The sequence below is a fragment of the Marmota flaviventris genome, chromosome 16 (genome assembly GCF_047511675.1).
Source record: "Marmota flaviventris isolate mMarFla1 chromosome 16, mMarFla1.hap1, whole genome shotgun sequence".
Classification (NCBI taxonomy): Eukaryota; Metazoa; Chordata; class Mammalia; order Rodentia; family Sciuridae; genus Marmota; species Marmota flaviventris.
In genome coordinates this window covers 63,773,734-63,799,948 of record NC_092513.1, presented here as the reverse complement: position 1 = coordinate 63,799,948, position 26,215 = coordinate 63,773,734, and the positions used below count along the sequence as shown (strand labels likewise).

At 37.6% G+C, this 26,215-nt stretch overlaps 1 protein-coding gene across 1 annotated transcript in view; it reads right to left on the bottom strand.

Annotated features, from left to right (window-relative positions):
- The window catches only part of LOC117794582 (contactin-associated protein-like 3), a 202,694-nt gene that overhangs the window by 163,575 nt on the left and 12,904 nt on the right, over positions 1–26,215 (bottom strand). Inside the window, exon 2 of the mRNA XM_071602719.1 lies at positions 13,580–13,690. Coding sequence (XP_071458820.1) covers positions 13,580–13,690 — 111 coding nt within the window. The remainder of the gene's footprint in view (positions 1–13,579; positions 13,691–26,215) is intronic.

Below are 26,215 nucleotides of genomic sequence, written 5' to 3'. Positions count from 1 at the left end.
GATGTAGTATTTGCATACAAACTACCTTCTATGTCCTTTAAGTCCTCTATATCCTTTAAATCATCTCTATATTCCCTGCAATACCTAATATAATACAATGCTATATACACAGCTATGATACAGTATCATTGGGAGGAAATCACAAGAAAAAAAATGTGTCATATTCAGAATTATTTTTGTTTGTTTTTTTTTTTTTTTTTTTGATTGGAGGTTGCTTGAATCTATAGATCTATAGTTGAGGAACCCATGTACTTAGATTTATATTTTTCTTATTGGGTTTTCTGATTTTCAAATTAATATGTAATTAAGAAAATTTGGAAATAAGCTTTAAAATCATTATCTTTATAATAATATCTAGAAAATGGCAATATCTTGTCAATGATCCCTAATGGGGAAAAAAAAATGCTTTTTTTTCCTAACTTTCTCCCAATACTCATTCCTAAGTCAAGGCTCTAATAGTATTGTCTGACAGTTTTTAACTGCATACATTGTTAATTTTTTTTTTTTAGATGTGTCAGCTCATTATACACTAGATTTGCTTAGGAGGCAGGAGTTGGGATGATCTGATATCTGCATCAGGACTCCTGGAGGTACAGGTGGGAACATTCAGACCCCTGCCTCTTGGCTGTGTCCTCCATACACAGCTCTACATGCATATTCCTCCAGGAAAATATAAAGCTTACTAATCGTTAAACCCAGGTTCCTTCTAGGATTTCCTCTTTTGTTCAAATATTCAAAATTTTCCTAACCACAGTCTTTTTCTTTGATCCGGAATTCAAAGCAGCTATGATTATGGCTGTCCTGTAGTGCATTTTCTATATTTTATTTTGAAATAATTTCAATTTACAGAAAAAATACAAAGATTGTATAGGCAATTTCCGTATCTTTTTTAACTAGTTTCCCCGGGACTCTTTAATCAAAACTAAGGTACTAACATTGGAACAATATTATTATTCTTTTAGTGACAAATAAAAATTGCATATAGTTATGGTGTACCACACATTTTGGCATATTCACACATGGTAGAGTAGCTACACCATGTAATTAATATATATATATATATATATATATATATATATATATATATATATATATATATAGCTAATCATATAACATATATATAGTTAACACATATAATTAACGTATTACAACAACACTAACTCTTTTGTGGTAAGAAGACTTAAAATCTGCTCTCAGCAACAGTCTCATGATGGGATAATCACTTTTAGGAGTTCAGTAGAACGGTGTTATTAACAAGGCCTCAAATTATTTTGATTGCTTGAGTTTTCCACTCAATCCTTTTTTCTATTCCAGGATCTACTCCAGGATCCTACATTAAATGCCATCATCCTGTCTCCTTAGAGGCCTCCAGCCTGTGACATATTCTCAGCCTTTGCTTTTCATGAGAAGGTAGGTTATCACTCAGTGCCTTCCTGCCTAGTCCCACAGTCTGTTGGACTTTCTGATATAATTTTTGCTCTGAGACTTCTGAGACTTAACTGACAATCCTGACTAACATTCCTGCTGCAACAGCTCCTGATTTTGTAGCTAGTTTTTAAAATGTCAGAAATTAAGTATTGTTGATTCTTTTATGTTAAAATTTTCTATATTTGATATTTTAAATGACTCACTTAAACCACTGAAAAACTATTAACTTTCCTGTGTTCTAGCTCCTACTAGTTAGTATTGTAGTGGCACCCCCTTCTCCACAGAAAATCTTAACTAAACTTCTCCAGGAATCTTCACCATAATTGATTTTAGAACTATCAGCAAAAGAGTCTCTACAAAAGAGTTCAATATAGGTAAACTTCCTATTTTCCTGTTCTTCTTTTTTACCTGGCCACTGGCCTGGAAGAGATCAGCACTCCAGGTGCTGAACACCCCTTTTCCTAGTTTCTCACAAATATTTATCCAGTATAGTAGTTTGAAAAGTGTGTTTGCAAATGCAAAATGAGATTAAAAAAAAAAAAAAAGACAAATTCTTTAACACGGCTTCCGGCCTTGAGCTGGAGCTTTACAGAGATGTCTACATTTCTAAGATAAGAGAAATTACCAGTTGGCCTCCATGGTAACAGGGGTGGGTGAAGGGGGGCAGAGAGCTCTCCCCTTCTCCGGTGTTGTCCTTGAAGGGTTAACTTGCCCAAAACAGTGAAGGAAAAATCTGCTTTTTCTTTTTTTTAAAATAAAGGTTGATGGACCTTTATTTTATTCATGTAATTATATGCAGTGCTGAGAGTCAAACCCAGTGGCTCGTACATGTGAGGCAAGCGCTCTACCACTGAGCCACAACCCCAGCCCAGAAAAAGCTGCTTTATGTGAACTTCTACAGTCTGTGAACTTCTGAGCCCCTCCACTTCCATGCTGGGTATAAAGTTCTGAAAGTACCTGACCTCAGGGTTCAGGGAATTAATTGATTATAGCGAAAACTGTACCCTCTGAACCTGGCTGCAGCCAAATAAAACTGTTTCCTGCTATCTTTGGTGCCTTGCCTCATCTGTCCCTACAACAGTATTAAAGTTCTCAAGAACATATTAATGATACAATTCTTTTTTTTTCATGTCACCATCTTTTTGACCTTTTCATTCCCTCTGGAAACCAGGAAACATAATTAATATGGGAACCCATGTAGAGAAGCACAGCCAAATGAAAAATATCAGCATGTTTCCCACATGTAACCCTGGGTCCAGCCTCTCCCTCAAGAGCAGCCCCATCCCTGCAGGCCAGCTTTCAACATCTGCACTGGATCGACCTTGAACATTTCATATCCTTTAACCGTGGGGAGGAGGTGCTGCTAATATACAAATGAAGCTACTTGATCACCTGGGTTCCCAGATAAAGTAATGAAACTTCAGAATGCCCCCTGCCATAAGGCAATCATGTCAGCAGGAATATACTCACAGATAAACCCCAGATTCCTGCAGGCCATGACACTGTGCTGATGGTCCTCTACATATGCTCACTGTCCACAGTACTGGGGTGGATGGTGCTTTTTCTAAAATTTAATGAAGTGTTGAAGAGAAAGAATGGGGAATATACAAACTCTAACTTTGGGAATACTAGGGAGCTTGAGACAGCATGTGAGACCACCCCTGCCCAACAAAAAAACAAACCAAAACACTAATTAGAAGGGCTGGACTTGAGGGCAGCCCCCTACTAACTAACATGGATAGATTGTTTAGGGGTAGGGAAGGCTGAAGTAGGAGGATCACAGGTTCAAGGCCAACCTCAGCAACTTAGCAAGACCCCGTCTCAAAATTAAAAAAAAAAAAAAAAAAGAGAGAACTAGGGATATAACACCAATAGTTCTTAAAACTGATCAGCCTGCATTATCAAACACAGCAAATCTTTGGTAAAGAACACAAAGGAACCCATAGCCCCTGAAATGAAGCCCAGCAGTTCTCAATTACCATTTCATAGTGACTAATCCTGAACCCACAAGAAAGGTGACCCTTGCCACAGCTCTCCCACTGCTGACAGCATAGACTGCTTTTCCACTGCCCCCTCCTCTCCAGCCTCAGCCCCTTCACAGAAAACTTAGCTAAATAAATAAAATTCTTAAAAAAAGCAGCAACAACAAAAACCTCACTATTTATACAAATAAAAAACATATTCTGAAGCACCAAAAGCTCCATCAAGGCCCATCACCTACCCTCAACCCCAGTTATTCTCAAGAATAATATTCCCAGTTGTACACAGCAAGGTCCTAACATCTGGGAAGCCACCAGCCACAAAAACATCCATTCCCCTATAAGAAAAGTGGGATACTTTTTTGTTTGTTTTGTTTTTGTTTTTTAGGATTGGGATGAAGATCCAATAAGAAGATGTGTGAAGTGCCTGGTAATTCCCCTCCACACGTTGGAAGTCAATCAGGCTGCCTGGGGCAGGTATTGCTGCCCTCACGGCAATTACAGCAAGAGGTCACACCAAGTGCTGAGTCTGCAGCCTCTTCATGACTTAAATCATCAGTCACCTGCCACTTTTACTAGAAAGTACTCAGGAAATGACTCAAAAATCTGAATAATTTGGAGAAGAAGATGAGAAAATGAAGAAAACAAAACTAGCGCAAGCATGTAACAAGCCCAGGACCCTCCCTGCCTTCATTACTCGGACCACAGATAGTGATAACACTGACCACTGCTCTGGTGGATCCTGAGTATACACTGTCCTAATGAGTGTCAGAATGTCAGCTTTGTGCACAGAGGAATACTTAAAGGTGAAAGGTGAAAATCGGTGCATGTCTTCCTCAAATTTTAACAAGCACCAGAGCAAAGAAATATCCAACCGACGGGAGAAATGTTAAGTGGCTAATGTGACCTGAAAGATCCAAGGATGTTCAGGTCATTCAGAGGTCAAGCAAATAAATGGTAAATTGGAATTGTTGCCAAGGTAAGTTTCCCCCCAGGTCACTGTTAACATTGTTTCTAATGGCATAAGAACCAGCTCTGTTTCTTTCCTCACTTAACTGCATCTGAATTCACAGGTGTCTCATTGGACATTCTAGATGACTAGGGTGAATTGGGAGAAGGTAAGGAAAGCAGGCACTGTTCCCAGGGAAGACACAGGCAGCACTGTACATGCTCCCTGCTCACCACCTCAGAGATCTCTGGGCTTTACACCCTGAGATTTTGCACATGACCCTGCCTACTTTGCTGAGGGGGATCTAATAAAGCATTTGTCTTAGCTTTAATTCCTTGGAAATAATTCCAGTTATCTACATGCAGGCTTTCTGGCTATGAGGGTATAAAAAATGTAGAATCCTGCCTCTAGACCCATCTATGTGTGCTCTGACTCCCTTCTCCTGTGCTTCCTAAAATTTTCCAGAAGTCTACCTGGTGTGCAATTTTCCAAAAAGTGCATCTATAATTTAAAATCACACTCAGACACCTAGTTGTAAAACAATTCCTTATGAAATTCAGAAGCACTCTGCAGTGGCTTTGCAATTAAGCAACTCAAAAATGAATTCAAAATTCATTTATATTGGTCAATCTGAGATGTTCATTAAATGTCAGTAATATTGAAGAAATATAAGTGCATTTAAAACCAAGCCTTTGGTGGGTGGGCCATAATCACCCCCTGGGCATGTAGTAAAATAATAGAAGGGCTTAAGATGGTAAATATGTATCTTCTGAAGCAACAAAGGCTCCATCAAGGCCCATCACCTACCCTCAACCCCAGTTATTCTCAAGAATTTGACCATCCTCTGAAAGAGTTTGTCTCCAAGACTCCAAGGGAAGAAAGAATCCTGATTTTGACAATTAGTAGCCAATAGCAAACACAGCTGACCCAGTCTCCTTTATACTAATCAACCCTTTGTACTTTTGTTTCTCTGACTTTGAGAACCTGCGCTTCCTCCTTAGTTATTTTCTTAGTTAACTTTAAAAATCACTAATTCTGAAAGACACTCAGCTTAGCAAAATACTATTAAGTCTCCTACTAGCCCTGCAGAACTAGAACCTCTGATATTGGAGTTATAATGATAATGGCTACCTAGGTCACTTACTTTTCAGGCTTGTGAAGGTTATTTTTGTTGAAAATAAGGATTCTGACAAGGGGCCTGTGCAGTTGTGTAATGGGTGGGCTATTGATGTCAGGAAGCCAAACCTCCACCCTCAGATCATGCTAATGCTGCCATTTTCTGAACATGCATCCCAGGAGAGGCCATGAAGATTGATTACACCAGTGAAATCCACTGATTACTTGAACTCATGTTCACCCACACCTTAAATACCCTGCTTCTTTATCCCATAAATATCCCCAAACCCTATCCTCCAGGAGGCATATTTGGGACTTGGGTATCCCACCTCCACCCTCATGCTTGGCCAAATTGGGGATAAACTCTTATTCTATACAAAACTCATTTCAGTGACTGATACCTTGTGTAGTGGGCAAAAGGAGCCTATCGTGGGAACACATTGCGAGAGGTCACCACTGGCTTCCTGAAGTTTTGTGTGCAGCATCCCCAGGGACAACTTTCAGAGCTCTTTGGAATTTGACATTCACTTCTGTAGCTCTTCCTACATAAACAAAAACCTATTACTACTGAATGTTAATCCATTTTTCTCATGTGCACTATTGAGCAGTTGTAAAAGAGGCCAGAGAGGCCAGTTCGACATCTCAAAGATCTGTGGTGACCTGGTGCTTTCAGGTCTTAGTGGTTGGAAGTTTTGCATTGACTAACTGTAAGACAACAGTGCTACTTTCTCACATTTGAAATAAAAATAGAATTGTCCAGCAAGCCCAGGAACAAAATGAACAAACAGTATCTCATTTATGATAAGGTGAGCCACCAAGCTTTCTGATTTTATCATGTGTGTCTTCACATTTTTGAGGTGTTGTTCAGAGATCCAATGATTCAATGAAAGCATCATTATACATCTTCCAGAGTTCCCTTGAGTTACTTCAATAGATAAGATTTCAGACTGTCACATAGGAGGGTCAAAACAACATCATCTCCCTTGATGCCCCCATGACAATTAGGAATTTGCCCAGAAAGGCAGGAGGCAAGGCACCTCACCCACTTCCTAGGGATTATCACTGTTCTTAAGAAATTGAGTAAGTAACTCATTTTTCAAAATTTAGAATAAATGTAGGACCACATCAGGAAATACCAGAATGAGATCCTCAGAAATAATGCCATGAGAACTCAATTTTCCATCCATTGGTTACTGCTCAGTCAGCCAAATGCTTCTGGGAAAGAAATCCCATTGAAGAAAAAACATTTTCCCTAAAGATGTTATGACTGGTTAATTCATTGCAATTGGCAAATGTGCTGTGAAAGCCTTGGGAGAGAAGAGGCACATGTAGATTCCCCTTTATAGGAATATGCAGTGCTCTAATACACATGCAAAATGGAGGAGGTCCAAGCATCACAAATGGTGAATACCCGTGACAAAGGAACATTCCCAGTAGAGATATTCATCCCATCAGTGTGGCATAGAATGTCCCAACAAAGTTCATTTGACTTGACTTCTGTGGAAGAAACATGGCAACATCACAGGAGTCCAACTGTAAGAATTATAGGGAAGACAGATGAGGGAGTCCCAGAAACAGTCTTGTAGTCCCCATTCAGTAAGGTCTCCACTAACACTCAGAGCAGACTGACATATTTCATGTCTGGAGCATCTTCAATCCTGCAAATTAGACCTGTTGTTCAAGATCCCAAATGCTTTGATTTTTACTGGGATGCATATACCTTAGTAAACCCAGCTGCCTCATGAAAGGTTGCTAATTCAACCTCACCCTTTGGCCATCTCAGATGGTAGAACTTTTACCAGGATCCCTGAACAGAAAAAAAGGGGCAAACTCTCATTACCTGGAAGAGGCAATGCAGTTGTGTGTGCATGGATGGAAAGCACGTAAGGCCATAGGCAAAATACAACTCCATAGAAACAGGCAGTTCATTTATAAACACGTTAAGTGAAGCAAGACATCATGGTGCACTTCAAGGGTACACACTAATAAACTCAACATACCTCAGAGTATACCATGAATGATATAAGAAGTTATAATAGTTATTTTGAAAGGGAAAAGAGTAGAATTTGCTACCCAAATTTTGATAAAATTTGGTTAGTCCTAAGAAGGGCTCCAAAAACCATTTGGGAAGGTACCAAGTAAGCCTTAAGTACTACTTACTCTTACATAAATGGAAAACTTTCATGGCAAAATGGTGGCCATCATGATATACTGACCAGGCAGATTATATACACAGAAATAACTTTGAAATAATGTCATTTATTTTTCATTCCTTTAGTTAATGCCATTTGCAAGAGATCATTATACATTCAAGCCCATGAGAAGCCAGGGAGAGTAAAGAACAACTCAGAAAAGATGAAAATAGGATGTGATGACTTCCTGCTGAGCAGGAATAGGAACTGCCTATCACATGGTGGAACAATGATCCACAATCCTTGCTCAGGAACAAAGCCCCAGAGGATCAGAAAAGTGAGGGGAATATGTGAAAAGCATAGGCAGGCTTTTGCTTGGCTTCCATGTGGAATTTAGGGATATCACCTTGTAGGGGTAAGGTAGTCATCAGCCATTACCACTCTTTGCCAAATACTGATACTTTTCAACTTACCATGGCATTACATCCTGACTAACCCATCATTTGAAAATATTATAAATGGAAAATGCATTGAATACACCTAACCAATCAAATACCACTATATACTGTAGGCTATGGTTGTTTACCCTTATAATTTGATCACATGGCCCATGGAAAACTTAAAATACAAAATTCAAAGTACAGTTATATCACTTTCACACAATGGTAATTAAGTAGCAAAACCATAAGATGTACCATGCCAAGTCAGAGAATTTAAAATTCCTGCTTTCCCACTTCTTAGCCATGTAAAGCATCCTTCTTCCATGCCCTCTGTGGTTTCATGGGGCAAAGTGACTAGTTGTGGCAGCTGAGCTGTGGGTGGAACTGATAGGTCAGTTCTGAGCCTAACCTGCCAGTACAAAACCCATCATTACTTTTTCCACTCCCTCACAGTGACCCAGAATTCCCAAGAGGTCATCAAAAGGAAACAAAAATTGAGCTGAATCTGAATATACACAGGTCAACTTGACAGGAGCAAAAATATACATAATCAAGGCCCTGACTTGCTGCTCAGCCAGAAACAAGACTCACAGACCTGAGGAAGGCCACACCATCACAAGAAGTGAAGTGACATAGGACACATTCAGCATAGGATGATGACTACTCCCTGGGAACACTTAGGAAGTCTGCCACAAGCTTTAGGAACAGAAGTCAACTAGTCTTCAGGGTTAAAGTCAGGCAAACTCCCTCAGCACACAGCAAGAGTCAAGGACCAACATGAGGAGCTGACATACCCTGACATTTCCTCCTATCATACAGTTCCACCAGGGCAGAAGACTGTCCTGTGCATCCCCAAACCATCTTCCAAATAAAAAGGAACAGCAATAAGAAATCTGAGCATTCCTGGAAGGTGCTTAACCCTCCAAAGAAGGCAACTGAGTCTACCAGAGCCCGGATTCTGGAGGTAATTTTATAGTTGGTAGACAAAGTCACACCTAACACTGCCTCCTGAAGGATGCTGACAACACTGAAGACACGGATGAACATGGATGAACTTGGCTGGTTCATTCCGTTTGTCTCATCTGGTAACTTAGGCTCTGCGTAGAATATAGAGGCTCTGAAGCTAGAGAAGGAGCAGGAAAGAACCAGAGCAGCATCCCTTCCATGTGATGACTACAGGGCTGATTCAGAGCTTTTCATCACACATGCTACCATTTTGCATTGCATAGAAACTGACTAAATAAAGCTATGTACTTCCAAGACAGGGCTCTGTGCACCAGTACATGGACATATTTAAAACACCCGTTTTACCTTTGACCTGTCCACAGCACTTCACACCCATGGTGCATCTGCAAGGTTTTTTTTTGTGTGTGTGTTTTTTTAAATTTTTTTCAGGAAAACAATGGTAGTTTAAAAACAGAACATCTCTTGGCCCTCATAGATTTAATTTTTTTTAGAAAGAACAAATAAACAGAATTAAGCATCTGATGTGGAAAGGCAAAAACTTCTCTGTATAAAAAAACTAGGTTCTGTGAAAAAAATGTGAGGGAAAGATTTGCATTGAATATTTAGCAACATTCTGATTTATATCAGGAGTTGACATACTTTCAGATAGTTTTAATTATTATCTACTCTTTTAAGTTTTTTAAAACATTCTTCGATTAAAAGCCAATTAATTTTATATCATATACTACTGGGGAAACAGGAGAACTCAAATAGTCAAGTCCCATATTATAAGAAGCTATTTAGTATCTTCAGGACAAATCTAAACATTTTCCTCAATCTAATCATTTTTATTTTCTTACTTATCTTCCTGATGTCCATAATAGTAGGTATACTACTAAATGTATGGAAGTGAGAAATAAGTATCTTAATGTTAACAAGAGTTTCTAAAATGCACAGCAATGAACAATATTGGAAGTATTAGGCAAATATTTTCCTGGCTCCATCAACAGATGAGCACAGTGTATTTCTGTGGAAACATGCCCAATGGCTCAGCACTAGTAAGGCTGAGAATTAAAAGGAAAAAGGAACAAGTCAATCAGTTCCATTTGTCTCCATCTACTTTTGTTGTGCAATAAATGATACCACATTCTCACTGCCACTTTGAGTTTCAATCAAAGCAGTTGACAATTTCCACAGTCTCCAATGGGGTCTCCCATGCAGGTGGCCACTTTCAGCTTTAGAGTCCACAATTTCAGCATCTGAGTTATGAGCAGAGCAGTCCTTTCCTGGAAAGGAACATTTATGTAAGCATTTGCAGGGAGCAGAAAAGAGAAAACCTCAATATGCTTCTTCCTAGTTAATTTCAACCACCTCTGCCAAGATCACGGCTCTGGTCTCAAGCCTGCACCTACAGCCTCCATGACTGACAGGATGAGAAGGTAACACTGAGGTTGGAAGGCAGCAGCATTTGGAATCGCAGAGACCCTAGAGACTCTGCACAAGCAAAATGTGAAATGAAAGGCTCATGTGGCTACTTTTGGAGATAGTTTTCCGGGTGCTTATTATTTATTTTTAACTTCTGGATAAATTTGGAGTACAAAGTTTCTTAGGAGTTTTTTGAGAAGGAAAAAGTGAAAATTAATATTATATTTAGAATGCAGATTTCAGCAATCTGCTTTTACATGAGACATATTAACTCTTAATTTTAGTTTAATTTTGATGGCAATGAAGTGAACAATCAAATCCATTTTTTAAATAAATTTATATCCATATCCAATGACATTAATTTTCTTAATTAGGTATAAGTTTTATTTCTTAAAATCTATCAATTTTAAAAACTTTAGGGCAGGCATTTTGAGTTATTAACTTTTCAACAGTTTATGTTTCTTGGTATAAAAAGCTAAAGAATATTATGTCAGGGTCACTCAGTTAAATGTATACCTGGAACCCATGCTCAGGCTTTAAATGGGAATTCCAGAAGAATTACTATGAGCAGAGATTTTAAAACTAACCTCTAAAAAATGGTATATATACACAATGGAATATTACTCAGCCATAAACAAGAATAAAATTATGGCATTTTCCAGTAAATGGATGGAACTGGAGACTATCATGCTAAGTGAAATAAGCCAATCCCCTAAAACCAAAGTCTGAATGTTCTTTCTGATATGCAGATGCTAACTCACGATAAGGGGGGAGGAGGGTAGGGAAGAATAGAAGTACTTTGGATTAAACAAGGGTAATGAAGGGAAGAGGGTAGAATGGGAATGGAAAAAAAACAGTAGAATGAATCAGATATAACTTTCTTATTTTCATATATGAATACACAATCATTGTAATTCCACATCAGGTACAACCAAAAGAACGGGAAATTGTAGTTCATGTTATGTATAATATGTCAAAATATATTCTATTGTCATGTATAACTAAAAATAGCAAATAAAAAGTAAATAAACTCTTAAGAATATTTAATTCTTTGTTGAATGATAATACTAATCCATTACTATCTCTACAATAATTTGCTCTGCCAGTAGGAAACTCATAAAAATCACTGACTCAAATGTGGCCACAGGATGATTGGCCATGATGCTCAGCCCTTTGGGAGCTGCCTCTCTGCTGTGATCCCTAGAAACACCTGAACCTGCCCAGACTTCTCTACTCAGCCTTCTCAGTACTGTTCATAAGATCCCTTTCCATTATTTGTCACAAAAGTGTTGCTAAGAAATACTTTATTACATATTTTCATAAGTCAATAGAAAACAACATGAATACATAAATAAATAAAATGCACAAGAAAAAAAGAAAACAGAAAACACACAAAGATAATCCTTCAGAGGAAATATTGATATATTGAGCTTTGTAAATCACACTTCAGGAATGAGTATGAAGTCTGGTAGCAATATCAAGGAATATTTATTGAAACACATTACATGCAATCAGAATAGCAACCATAAACACTAAACCTCGTTGGCTGATTGCTACTCTCAAACAAAAAAAATAATTTAAATATCCAATAAAAGTAGTCTGAATATATAAGATGAATTTTGTACTATCATTTCATAATTCTGAGCTGTTAACTTTTTAAATAAAATATAATGGAATTAACTGGATCCTAAACTTGGAGATTTATCCCTCTGTATGTTTATAACCTTCACAGTATCCACAGCAGTGGAGCCTAAATCATAACAGGTTTGTGTCTCTGCAGATCAGAAACACAACATGCAAGCCCACTGAGCTTCTTTAAAATAATTAAATTGAGTGTTTATTTGGTTATTATAATCCTTGAAACCACTGAAAAGTTTAGATGCTAACCTGATATTAGAGTAACCGCCAGGCCAAAAATGGTAATTTGATAATATAAACGGGTGAAATCTGGTTGCAATGAAAATATATTTTTACTGTCATGCTAGAAAATATTTGAAATCTAATGTTCAGGCCACAGAATGATTCTCCACGGTTAAAAAAAAAAAAATGAGGGGCTGGGATTGTGGTTCAGTGGTAGAGCACTTGCCTAGCACATGTGAAGCACTGTGTTCAATCCTCAGCACCACATAAAGATAAATAAATACAGGTATTGTGTCCATATACTACTAAAACTATATTTTTTAAAAATGCGAGTGAACAATCATGGGCATGGTCTCCAACCCTCACTCTCTGGGTTTTCCTCTTGTATCAACTCTTTCCTATCAATGTATCTGATAACTAAGTACCATGCTTCATTTTTAAGGGATAAAGAAACTCAAGCTATACTTAAAACCCAGATCTTGAAATATTACTTATAAGGAGCAAATACTCAACTCTAAGTCTACATCACCAAGATTTACAAGGTTGTACTTACAGAGGGCAGAGCTCATTTTAAGCTGTACTTCCTGAATTAATTAGCTCACTCTCACAGAAAAATCACTCTACCTCTTTAGAAGGTTGTAGAGCACTTAACTTTTTATTGTATTCACTGATTTAATCCTCTGAACTACTCTTCATGCAACAGAAAAGGTAATTTACTCAATGACATTGGAGATTCTATTCTTATGATAGAATAAGACATCTCCAAAAAGCAAGCCTGCTGCTTCCTTCACACTGCACAGGAAGAAAATCCCTACTATCAGCAGAGCCTACCCCTGGCCTTCTCCCATGTGATGTCCCAGGATAGTGGTCATTGCCCATCAGCAGCCCTGGTACCTGTTGACTTCCCCCAGTGACTCTAACATGGGCTCATTTACTTATTTATATATTTGAGTTTTTCATCTTCAGCTTACTAGATGAGTAACTTTATATAGCCTGTTCTAAAACTAAAAAGAAATCATTGGAAATAATGAGTAGCCCCAGTAATTCCCTTCTGATTAATTTCCTTTATGAGCACTTACTGGCAACCAATAAGGAAGAAAACTATTAAAACAAAAAATAGATTCATAATTTATTTATAATTTATAAATTTATAATAAAAAGAAAGCAAATAGAAAATAACATGAAAAAATCCAATTTCTTCAAATTCGATAAAATGCAAATATTAATTTTTGAGCTACAAGAATGGAAAATAACTAAGGATGAAAGCTCTCTCTGAGGAAGGAGCAAAGACAGCAGCCGACTCACCATCTCTCCGATTTAGACTTGCAAAGCCAGGGCCATGGCTACTGGACAGCTCTGAGGAGCTACTGAAGGATACTCGCGGCAAGGCAGAGGCCAGTGGAGCATCACAGTTGTCTGCAGAAAAAACAATACATGCAGGTTATCACATTGGGAGAAGATGTCCTTTCTCCTCTTCTTTCCCTCTCTCCTTTCTTTTTTTCTTAAGAGGCTAGAACTTGCACCAGTCTTGGTCATAAGTGCATTAGCCTATATTTAACAACAGGCTGATAAGGAAAATAAAACCCCTAGTTTCAGCCTTTGTCATTGTCCATGGTGTAACTATTCTCAACAAGGCCAATTCAAAGCCCTTAGTGTGAAGTTATTGAACCTGGGGTTGGGAAGGCATGCATACACAAGCCACATAGCATTTCCACCATGAACACAGAAGGCATGTAAACAGCCTGAAGAGCAGGGGTCATAGCAAGACACCACAAAAAAGGCAGTAAGGGGTAAGTTCTGATAATTGATTACCTGTATTTTAATATGATGATTGGTTTATTTTTCACATTTACATAATTTAATTTTAAATAATGATGACATTTTAAAACTGGCTTGCAAAATTCATGAAAAATTAATGGTTGGTTCTTGCCAACTACTGAAAATTGGTACCAGCACATGACTCAATTGGGACATATTAGAAGAATTTCCTTTAAAATCAGGAAGAAGACTCATAGACAACACTGCTTCTGTTATCATTATTCTGAAGTCCTATCAGTAAACAGAAGAAAATTTTAAAAAGAAAAGCATATAAACTGGAAAGAAGAAAAAGCAACTATCAGCACTTTCCAATGATGTGACTCCATGGTAGATAAATCCAAAAAAGGTTGTTTAGTTATTAGTTCAATATTCAAAAACTAATGCTCTATCTAAACACTAGCCATATTACAAAAAAAAATAGGAAAAAATAAGAGAGAATATCAAATGGTAACAAAATATACTGATTTCTAAGAATGCATCCTACAAAATGATGCAAGTGTTTATGGGGATCATTATAAACACTGTATTGAAAAACAGGAAAAAAAAAAAAGCCTACATAAATGCAGTCTACAAGAACCACAAGCAGGAAGGCTCCATATTTTTAAGGTATCATTTTCCCTAACTTGAGCTAAAGCTTCATTAGAAGCCCAATCAAAAGCCCATGAGGTTGTTCATAGGACTTACTTGAAGGAGTGCCCCACATGGCTCAGGGTTCTTAACATAGGGAACAGACACCATTTAGGGGTTCTGCAAACATTAGTAGAAAACAATTACACCTTTATTTTCACTAACCTCTAACTAAACTAAACATTTGCTTCAATCATGGAAGTAGACAAACAGGCCACACAAGTTCAACATGTCCTGTTCATTTGTCACCAACATTAATTACAGATATTTTTATAGCAATCACTGTGTGGTTGGAAACTGTTTGCATCTCTCATCTCTTCAAAATATCAGTAGTTATTAAGCTCACCACCAGATTTTGTTATTTTACATGCTAATTAATAATCAAGAATTCCTATCATATTAAAATTTCTAGCACACTCATTACTGCACTTCAATAATTGCTTTTCTCTGTAATGCCAGTTGCAAATGTTCAGCATTTACAAGCATTACTCAGAGAAGGTACTCATAGGCTTCAGCAAACAGCAGAATAGATTTGTTCATGCACAAAAAAAAAATGGTTAAGAAGTCCCAAAGTGGTTGGGATGTTATTGGAGCATTATGTTAATGGGGCATTATAGGCATTTCAAAGAATTCTGGAAGGTTATAGGCAGGCTTTGCTACCTGGAGTGTTATCATTGCAATTTCTCTAGTATAACAAGTTCAGCAGTCCAGCCAGAGTCATTCCTACTGTATACAAAGTAGTCCCTCCAGTAGAAGTCACACTATGGTTGGGGGCAAGTAAGGATTAATCCATGAACTGCTTAATATGAGAGGCCTGCTCCCTTCAACAGCAGGCCTTCCTTTATGATGTCCTTTGACAGTCATGGCCCATGGCTCCCCTTTCAGTCCTCTCAGCTCAGGTTTCTTCTTCTCATCACTGTGGTGCCCCTCCCCCCACCATCCTTTGCTTATTGAGGACCAAGCAGATTCTAGAAGCAGATCACACAGGGCACAGGTAGGGGAACATGTCCCTGTTAGTTGTCTGATCTTGGGATATACCTCAGCCTCAGTCTCAGCTTTCACATCTGTACAATGGAGACAATAAGATCACACAACTAACAGGGTTGCTGTAAGGATGAAAAGCATTTGCGTTGTTTCTTTTCTTTTTTTAATTTGTTTTAATTAGTAACACATGACAGTACAATGATCTTGACATATCATACATTTGAATCAGATGGGATGTTTATTTTCTTTATGGTGAAACAAGTCATCACATATTAAGACTGTACAAATGATCCTGTGAGGACAGTTTCCTCAGGTAGTGAGTGCTTATAATTTTATGTAGCGTTAAACAGAAGTTTAATTTTCACACTAGAAGTAACTGCTTATTGGATGTCACCCCAACATAGTTTTCAATATTATAAGGGAACCTGATGGCTTTAGCTCTTGGCCAGAGATAACCACTCAGAGGCTACTTTCTAGCTTCTTCCCTTAAAAGGACTATTTAAAGCTTGCTCAGGAGCTTCAGGTGACCCCTTCTCAGTCACAGTGTGACTTCCTTGGAACTACTGCCTGGTTACTTCAATCCACCAGTGAAAGTTCCCCTGGGGTACCTGTCTGGATCACACCCTCAGCCAATAAATGTATTGGCCCATAGGTACCCCCTCTTCCTCCCTGCTGTGCTATGTATTGGCCCATAGGTACCCCCTGTTCCTCTCTGCTATGCTATGTATTGGCCCATAGGTACCCACTCTTTCTCTCAGTGTATGGCCTCCAGGTGTATTGTACACTCCCCCTAAGGAGTCTGTAAGTCCTACAAAGACTTCAACTTTCACATTGTGATTTAGTCTTTGAAGCTGTGCCTGGAATCTGAGCCCTCATGGCGAGGCCTCCAGAAGGGCCCCATGCAATTGGGTTTCTCTCTGGGCCTGTAGGTTGCTGAGGCCAGCAGACACCAGCTGAGTTGATAGAGATATTCCAGGAGTTCTTTCATAACAAGAGGGGGAGCATTCACAGGGCCAAACCACACATTCATTCATTTATTCATTTCCCAAAATAAGCATACAAGGCTTAGTATTAAAAAGAAAAAAGAAAAGGCTAAGCCCAGCAGTGCATGCCTATTATCCCAGCAATTTGGCAGGCTGAGGCAGGAGGATCATGAGTTCAAAGCCAGCCTCAGCAACTTAGCAACTCTGTCTCTAAATAAAAAATTTAAAAAGGGGATAGGGATGTGGCTCAGTGATAAAGTGCCCCTGGGTTCAATCCCTAGTACCGATGATGATGATGATGATGATGATAAATTTTAAAAAGTAGTAGTAGTAGTAGTAGTAGTAGTAACTTTTACAGTATAGTCTTTTTTTGGGAAGAACAATTTGATACTTTTTAAAAAATGATCATTTTCTTTATAATCCTAACTGTGAGGCCTTAGAATCAGTTGTTCCAATTGATTCCTGAGGTCACCTCTGAAATCATGTGGTCAAAACAAGTTGCCCACCTCCTGTGAGGCCCTGGGACAGGAGCATCTCTGTACCTGTGCACTGGTTCCTGAACTCCTGCATCTTCCAGCAAAGTTACATCCCCACAAGATGAGGTCTCAGATACCCCCAGAGATCTCCACTCATTGCTATTTTCAATACGAAATGTTCTTGTTTTATATTAAGCATCCTGGAGCAAAAGTCGGTAGGATCAGACGTTATTTTGTTTCTCTGCCATCATTATAAAATATGCAGTTTCACTAACTGAATATTATTCTTATCAATAATTTGAAATAATGTCTTAAGAACAACTAAATCTTGAAATGCTTCAAAGCTACAAGAATTATTCATAGAAATTTTTTAAAAGATGAGATGATAAACAATTGTGAAAAAAAACTATCACCTAGGAGAAAAAAAAAGCTGAGTATAAGCATATAAGAATGAACATAAGATAAAAGAAAATACTGTATTTATGCCAAAACAAATTTATTTCTCTGTATAATAGACACTCAAAAAACATGAGAATGATTCTAAAAAATTATCTCAACTTTAAAATTTAGTTATTCTTTCATAGGTAGAAACATACTTAAGGTTGTGTTTTTTAGAGAAGCTGAAGGATTGGGCTGGAGGTACAGGTTAGTGGTAGAATGCTTGCTCAGCATGAGCAAGGCCTTGGGTTCCATCCCTAACAAAAAAAAATACACACACACACACACACACACACACACATAGTTGTGATGTTGTTTTATAGAAAAACCAAACCAAACACATCACAAATGTTCACAGTTGACACTGATTCAGATCAGATTGTTAGGGTTATCCTACCAGACATTCTGATGATGCAACAATCATATTTAAGAAACTCTTAAACCATATTGTAAAGCTATTTTAATCAAGAACCTGTTGTTTGTCATACCATAAAACCATTTTAGACCAAGGTACTAAAATAATACTTCAGCTTCCAATTTTAAAATTTACACACACACACACACACACACACACACACATATTCTTATGATTTGAATTAGAGATATCCTACAGAAAGCTCATGTAACAAAGAAGGAATTTCCAAAGATGAAATGATTAGACGATGAAAGTCATAACCTAATCAGTAGATTAATCCATTTGAAAGACTAATAATTTAAATAGATTATTGGATGGTAATTCTAAGTAGGTGGGGTACCTCTAAAGGAAGCAGATCACTAGGGAAAGCCCTTGGGAAATATATTTTGTCTCTTACTCCTCCCTCTCTGTCTGCTTCTCCTCTAATGTGAGGTGAACAACTTTCCTCTGCCAAATCCTTCCACCATAATGTTCTGCCTCACCTCAGGCCTAGAGTAATGGACTAGGTTGACGATGCACTGAATGTCTGAAATTATGAGCCCAAAATAAACTTTTCCTCTTCTAACTTGTTCTTGTCAGGTCTTTTGATCACAGCAGCACACAGCTGACTAAGACACACACATATAAAATTATGTATATTTATTTTTCCTCAGGTAATTTTAGAAATTTGGCACTTCCAACAATTGGGGAATACATAATTGACTTGCTCCTCCCAATCTAAATGAAACAGTTTTCCAGTTTTTCCTTTCTAAAACTACCTAATCTATTCTTCCTCTCAAATGAAAAACAACTCTAGGCTTCTTTGGTTAAAAACAACCCCTCAATAATACATTAGCTCTTATGTTCTTCAGCACTTTCCAAATTCTATTTATACACAATTGTATATAAATGATATCTTTTTTTAATGGATTATCTTCTGAACTAGATTAAATAGTCTTCAAAGGAAAATATGTATTTTATTCCTCAACACATCACAATGGAACCTATTCCCTGGACTGTAAAAGACAATGCATATAAACTCCCCTGGAGGTGGACTTTGATCCTACTTGGTCCTTCCACTTGGACTGCCTGAATGTCAGGAGGTGCCAATGCTCAAGACCAACACCCACACAATGGCTCCCCTCTGTCTCTGAACCCCCAGGACAATGTCTGATTCAAAAGAACCTGTCAATATCTGGTGATCATTCCTCTATCCATGAGAGTGAGATCTGGAACTTTTCTTTGGATCCAGGATCCCCCATTCCTAGTGTCTGGTGACACATTAAGGCCTCTAAGAATTGTGCACATCAGGGTCCACTTACTCACCCTTCCCAAGTTTGTACTCACCCTTCCCAGGTTGTACTCACCCCACAGAGCTGGCCCTTAATCCATTCCATTCTCATGAAGATTCCCATAATGTCTTTGCTACCTTGTATCCTACTTCTTACCAAGTATACTGGGTCACTGGCCCATTCCACCTGAAGCAGACCAGACACCCCCACCCAGAAGACCCTTACCATAATTGTTCTTATTAACAGACTATCAGCAAATATTTCTGCAAAAAAAAAAATAAATGTGGGTTAGGACTTCCTATTTTTGTGAGGACTAAATTGCTCTGTCTTATAAAAGCTGCAGACTTGATGATGTTACTACTGCTTTTGTGGTAAAACCTCTGACTAATATTAAAAAATGGAACAAAAAGCACTTGTCTTGTACACCTTCAGTCCCCTTCTCCCACTAGGTATAAAGTTCAAAGAATTTCCAGACTCGAAGTCCAGAGAAATTTTAGGCGATAGCCTCTCTGGACCCTGCAGCCAATAAACCTACTTCCTGAAAATTCCTTGGCTGTCCAGCCTCTTCTGTCCCACATCACAACCCCAAAAATATATGCAGCAGAGAGCATTCATATAGCCGCTAAAACCCACAGTGCATACAAACTCAGAAACTTGGCATGGAAAATCCATGGATGGCCCTTGCATAATTCTCCAACCACACCTCATTCCCATCCATCTGTGCCCTCACTTGCCTCTAAACATATTCCACAATGGTCCCATTTTGTTGTCCCTGTCAGCAGCCACCCTACCTGGGTATATGTCTGGCACCATTTTGCATCATATGAGCTTCAACTCTACCATACTGCTTGACTCCACGACCCTGAAAGCCCAGCCCAATATGAAAATGGGGGAGGAGAACAGGGATGATTTGATATCTTGTCTGGTTCAACCACTTATGAATTCTCATAAAATAATATGGTTCTATCTTTGACAGAACAAAGAAAGGGCACATTGGCTAATTTATTTATTTTACACATACAAAGGGACTATGTCTGGCCATTAGCAACATCCTAATTTAAGCTCTTTTGTTTTTACTTCTGAACTCTTTTTTCTTATTATAGCAATATATTCATCTGTTATTTCATGGGTCTGCTTTATGGCCATGGCATTAACTCAGAGATGTGTGGTAGATCAATCTGTTGCCTGTAAACTTATTCCTCAGTGTAATTCACTTGTAAATGTAATTCTAAGGGTCATATTACAAGAAAAAAAATTCCATTGAGTTTAAGGTTGTAATACAGCAAATTAGTACCCATGAATTTGAACTATTATTAAACTATATTTGGTATGAACTAAAAACAATAATTATTCTTATAATTAAATGATACCTTAGGTTCCTTACAATGAAGTGGATTCATGCCAATATTGTTTCCTTTTTTAGTTCACAGTATTTGTGAAAAGCCTTACATAATTTTTAGAAAAATAACTGAATTATAAAGGTAGTTGTCTTCCAATATTAAAATTCTAATGGCAGAAGACATTTAACTGGGCAGGTACTTGCTAATAAAAAGAGCCTCCTGTGTAATACCTGGTTTTGAATTTCCAGAAAACCTGGGAGAAATACACAAAATCTGTTTTTTTAAAAAGGCTTCCTCTTTATGTACAAGCCTCTTAATTCAGTTAAAAATGAAGGCTCTGATTTAGACCACTTTATAGAGAAAAGACATGAAAACTTCACTTAAACCAGCTAATGTTGTTTTGGGGTTATTTTTCCAGCTGTATGTCTAAGAGCCTATTGGGCCCAGCAACAGAAAAAAATCAAGCCTATTGCTTCATGGTTCTAAAATTGTACAAAATCGTACGATTCTAAAGAACCTTTAGGGAACTAAAGCTCTGGATGGAGAATTGTTCCTAGTTCTCACTGACTAATCTGCTTGGTACCCTAAAAAGAAAATGATTTGGACCTGCTAGAAAGCCAAACTTTTTTTTTTTTTTTTTGGACTAGGGATGAACCCAGAGGTGCTTAAACAGGAGCCACATCCCCAACCTTTTTTATTTCTTTTGAGAAAGGGTCTCATTAAGTTGCTTAGGGCCTCATGAAGTTGCTGAGGCTGGCCTTGGAACTTATGATCCTCCTGCCTCAGCCCCTGAGTTGCTAGGATTACAGGTGTATGCCTCCATGTCCAGCTAGAAAGTCATATTTTTTTTTTCCTTTTTGGTACTGGGGATAGAACCTTGTGCACTCAAGGCAAACACTCTACCAACTGAACTATACCCCACCCCTAGAAAGCCAACATCATCCCAGTTATTCTTAACTGACCACTGAAAAAACATGCATTTGGCAAAAGAAACTGATTCTAAATCATCAGGATGGTTCTAAACTCATAACCATTAAATAAATTGTCACATCTACCTTAAAGACTCAGCACATTTTTGTAAATGTATAAATAAATACTGTAAAGAACCAGTATTTATCTTTACTTCCTTAGCTTTTATCATACTGCCTGGCACACAGTAGGCATTTGATAAATGTTTCCTGAATTAAACTGACCACAAGTTGGAAAGCTCTTATACAACTTTCTAAAATCTTCATATCTGTTATATTTCCACCCAGACATATATTGAGCTAAAAATATTTAAAGAACCAATTCATCAGCCCAACTTGATGCTCCACACCTGTAATTCCAGTGACTCAGTAGGCTGAGGCAGGAGGCTCACAAGTTCTGAGGCCAGCCTCAACAAATTAATGAAGCCCTCAACAACGTAGCAAGATCCTGTTTCAAAAAATGAAAAGGGCTGGGGATGTGACTCAGTGGTTATGTACCCCTGGGTTCAATCTCCAGTATCAAAAAAGAATAAAAAAAGAACCAATTCATAATAAGAGGAGAACCATGGGAGGTCTAAATTTTCCAGGTGGGTATTAAGTGGGTAAATGACAGCAGAAGTCGAGAGAACAGACTGAGGAAAGGGCTTCTCTCTGGCTACCAGGAGAGATTGCCCCATGCAGCACTCATTTCCAAACACACTCCTGGCCCTATTTAAATAAACATGTAAGTAAAATTCAACAACCCACCATACTGAGGAATAGTTTTCAGAAGGAATCCACAAATTGAACATTTAGGGAATTTTCACATTACGAGAAAGTAATATCTCCAGATTTGTCAAAATTGCATCATTCTATGGAGTAAAATTCATAGAAACAGGTAGAGCTGTAATTTCTCAGACACACACAGTCAAGGAGCCCTTTTCCATACACCTTTTCCATCTCTTTAGGTCAGAATTCAAGAGACCTTCTGGGTGGGAAGGTCCTAAGGCTGCCCTTGCTCAATCTCTCCCAGGGCCCTCTGGCTTGTCTAGCACTTTCATTGATCTGGAAACCTTGTATGTAAAGCAACAGTTCTCAAACTTGGAAATAAATATAAATCCCCTGGGGCATTTTAAAAACTAACAATTCCTCACCTCCTCAATTGAAATTCTGATTTCCTAACTGAAGCTTATTCTGAACCCTATCAAACCAGAGCACTTAGGATACAGTGTATGGTGTTTTTGCACTCGAGGCAGTCAGACTATGAACTCCAAAGAAGGAAATGCACAGATTCAGGTCAACAGCCCCCACATCTCTGCAGTGATGAATTCCTGGAGTGTGTAGAGGTGTGCCCTACAATGCATTTGCACAGGGGTAGTCCTGGCATCTACAGTGTGCTCTGTGGTTGAGGGTGACATCACCACTGGACAGCTGGGGAGTGTAAAGACAATGTAAAATCCCAAAGCCCAATCAAGCCAGTGCTTGAGAAGTCACACTGGAATGTTAGGCTGTTGACTCATATTAGTAATGATCTTGCTCTTAATGCTCAGTTTCAAAAGATTTTAACTATCCATAGCTTGCTAGCAAGAGAACTGCCTTGCTATGTAACTCTTAAATACTAATATTTAACCAACTCTTAAATATCATTTCAACGGGTGAAATCTATTATTTTAAAATCAAATGGTTTGTGACTTTTATAGAATTCTATAAAATTCTCAAATTCTTTCCTCAAATTATTAAAATAATCACAAAGCAATCAAATATATAATTTTAATTTTTGTCCATACATTTGTTTACATTAATTACTTTTTTGAGTGAATAAAGAACTTACTTTGTAACTTTATACAAAATATTTACATCTTGAGTAAAAACTTTTTCACCATGGAAAACAGAAGACAAAATTACTAATTAGCTCTCTATTATATTGTTGTAGAATAATCAAAAACTTGCTGCACAATTTTTTAAACCCTAGGAATAATATGAAAGTTCAGACAATCACTTCTATTTAGAAAAAAAATGTTTCTTCTGAAAATCCCAATGACTTTAAAAACTTACAAAAATTTAATAACTGTGCTATTACATTGGATCCATAAATATACATATGTTGTGTTTTCAGGACAAAACTTGGGCTGCAAGAGAATATTTTTCACTGTCTTAGAAAAAAACAATTTGGTAATTTGAATATTTGCAATTTGAGAATAATTTAAAGAAACATTAAAAATTTCCAAAGCTAGCAGGTCACAGTGGCACACACCTGTAATCCCAGCGGCTCAGGAGGCTGAGATAGGAGGATCAGGAATTCAAAGCAAGCCTCAGCAAAAAGCGAGGTACTAAACAACTCAGTGAGATCCTGTATCTAAATAAAATACAAAAAACAAGGCTGGGGATATGGCTCAGCGGTCGAGTGCCCCTGAGTTCATTCCCCTGTACCTCTCCTCAAAATTCCAAAGCTAAAGAGCAATTTATGATAAAATAGGAAAGCAGAATGAAATGCCATTGCAAAGACAATCAATGGTGAGATTCCAAAAGCTTTCCTGACTACAATATATATTCTATTGATATACACTATTATATATACTGTATATGTTCTTTTTGCTTGTTTTTCCCTCACTCCCTCCTTCCTTCTTTTTTTTTTTTTTTTTAGAAAGAAAACCAGGGATAGTTGGCTGCAAAATCTCAGCAAGCCCCTGGAGAACTGGCTCCCCTCTCAGGAGCTGAGCCTGGGCGGGGCTGGGCCTGGGCATCCTCTGATTTCTCAGGAGATATTTGGTTTTCCTGGGGGCTGTCTTGGTGGCCACTCTCTTCAAAGGAAGGAAAAGCAGAATCTGAGGCTGTGGTATGCTTTTAGGTCACCTGCCTATAGCAAGTAAAATCAATCCATACCAAGTAAAAGTATTTATAAAAACAAATCTCCATAAAATACCCCTTGTCCCCATTAAGTCAGGGACAGACTTTTTATTTATTTATTTTTATTTTTGCTGGGCTTTGAAGCAAGGGCCTCATGCATGACAGGCAAGTAGTTTACCACTGAGCTACATCCTCAGCCTCATGGGGAGGGGAATTCTTTTCCAACAAAAGGTACAGTAATTTCTTTGAAGTGTTCAAGGAATGGATAAAAAATAGAAAAAAAGGAGCATTCTTATTTTATATTACAAAATCTAGAGTCAGGTGACACTGAAAGCTTTAACACATCTAATTCATTAGGGAATCTTTTCTGGTTTAATTCATTAGTCACTGAGTATAATTATATTAAAGCATTGATCTTTAAGGTAACATTTACCTAAAATTATTTGTATTTAAATATTAGCAACTCATTAAAAAACTTGAGTCTATGTCTAAAAAATTTCCATTAAATAATAATTTCCTTTAATTGTTCATGTTTATTAAAAAGTATAGCCCACTATTGTTCCAATAGTGGAAGCACTCATGTTTAAGGAGCATATGTTTATGTGTATGTATATATACCAAATAAACATTAAATTAATACTGAATAATGCAATACATTCTCAGATTTTAGTTCTTTAGATACATTTATAAAAATAAATTCTCTGTTTTATGTTTTCATCACATGGTGCAACTAAACATTTCTTAAGAAAATTTACCTAGAAAGGGTGTTTGTTTTTTTGTTTCTCAAACATTTACTATGTTGTTCTTTAACATTTATATCAAAAAATTTGAATGTTTTAACTCAGTAACAAGTAGATTTTTAAAATTCAGGTCTGGGATATAACTCAGTGGGCAAATGAATGGGATAGGCCCTGGGTTTAGCACAACACTGAAAAAAAAAAAAAATTCACAGGATATATTTAGTGACCCTGCAAGAGAGTAATATATCCCACCCCAAACACATTCCTTTGGCCTATTTCAAATTGGATATTCAGAAAAACTCCAGGCTCTGTGATCACAGGGATGACTCTGAAAGGTGGTTCTTTTGTAAAAGAAAAGTATCCATCTACATTAGTAAATAGCAGAGGTGCACAATGGTTTTTCCATTTTGTCCCCCACCTCCTTTCTGCCTAGGAAGGCTCTAAACACAGCAGGAAGAAATTGGGATTCTAATACCTTACACAGATAAACCCCATCTGCATCACAAAACACCCTTGCTGGCTGTGGGATGCCCACCTTACATAAAGGGGTGTATACTATTGTGATTTCTGTTAAGCAGTGATCCCTCCTCCCCCACCCCACTGTGGTTTTCTCTTTTTGCACCTTAATCAATTTGTACGTTTTTTCTTCAATTTTAAAATCTGTCAGGGTATACCAGCAATAATGTCCCTTTGTCTGAGTAACACTTTTCTTTTATAAATCCAAATCTAAATCTACACCCTATAAGCATTACTAAAGCAGAAAATTTAAAATTAGTGTATAAATATTGACAAATCTGCTAACCTCAAGAGACTGCCAGTTTTTTTATGGAAAAATGTATGATTTTTTTTAACTTGGTGTTTCATTCCATTTTTAAAAATATTAGAATTAATCAAATATTTAAATTGCTCACAGAAAAAAAAAAAAGTGTTTACCAGCAATAGTAATTGTTGAAACTTCTTAAATACACTGGTAGGACTGGAAGAAACATAATTAAATACACTAGTAGAAGCATAAATTAAATATACACCATGGATCCACCCAGGGATCACCTAGC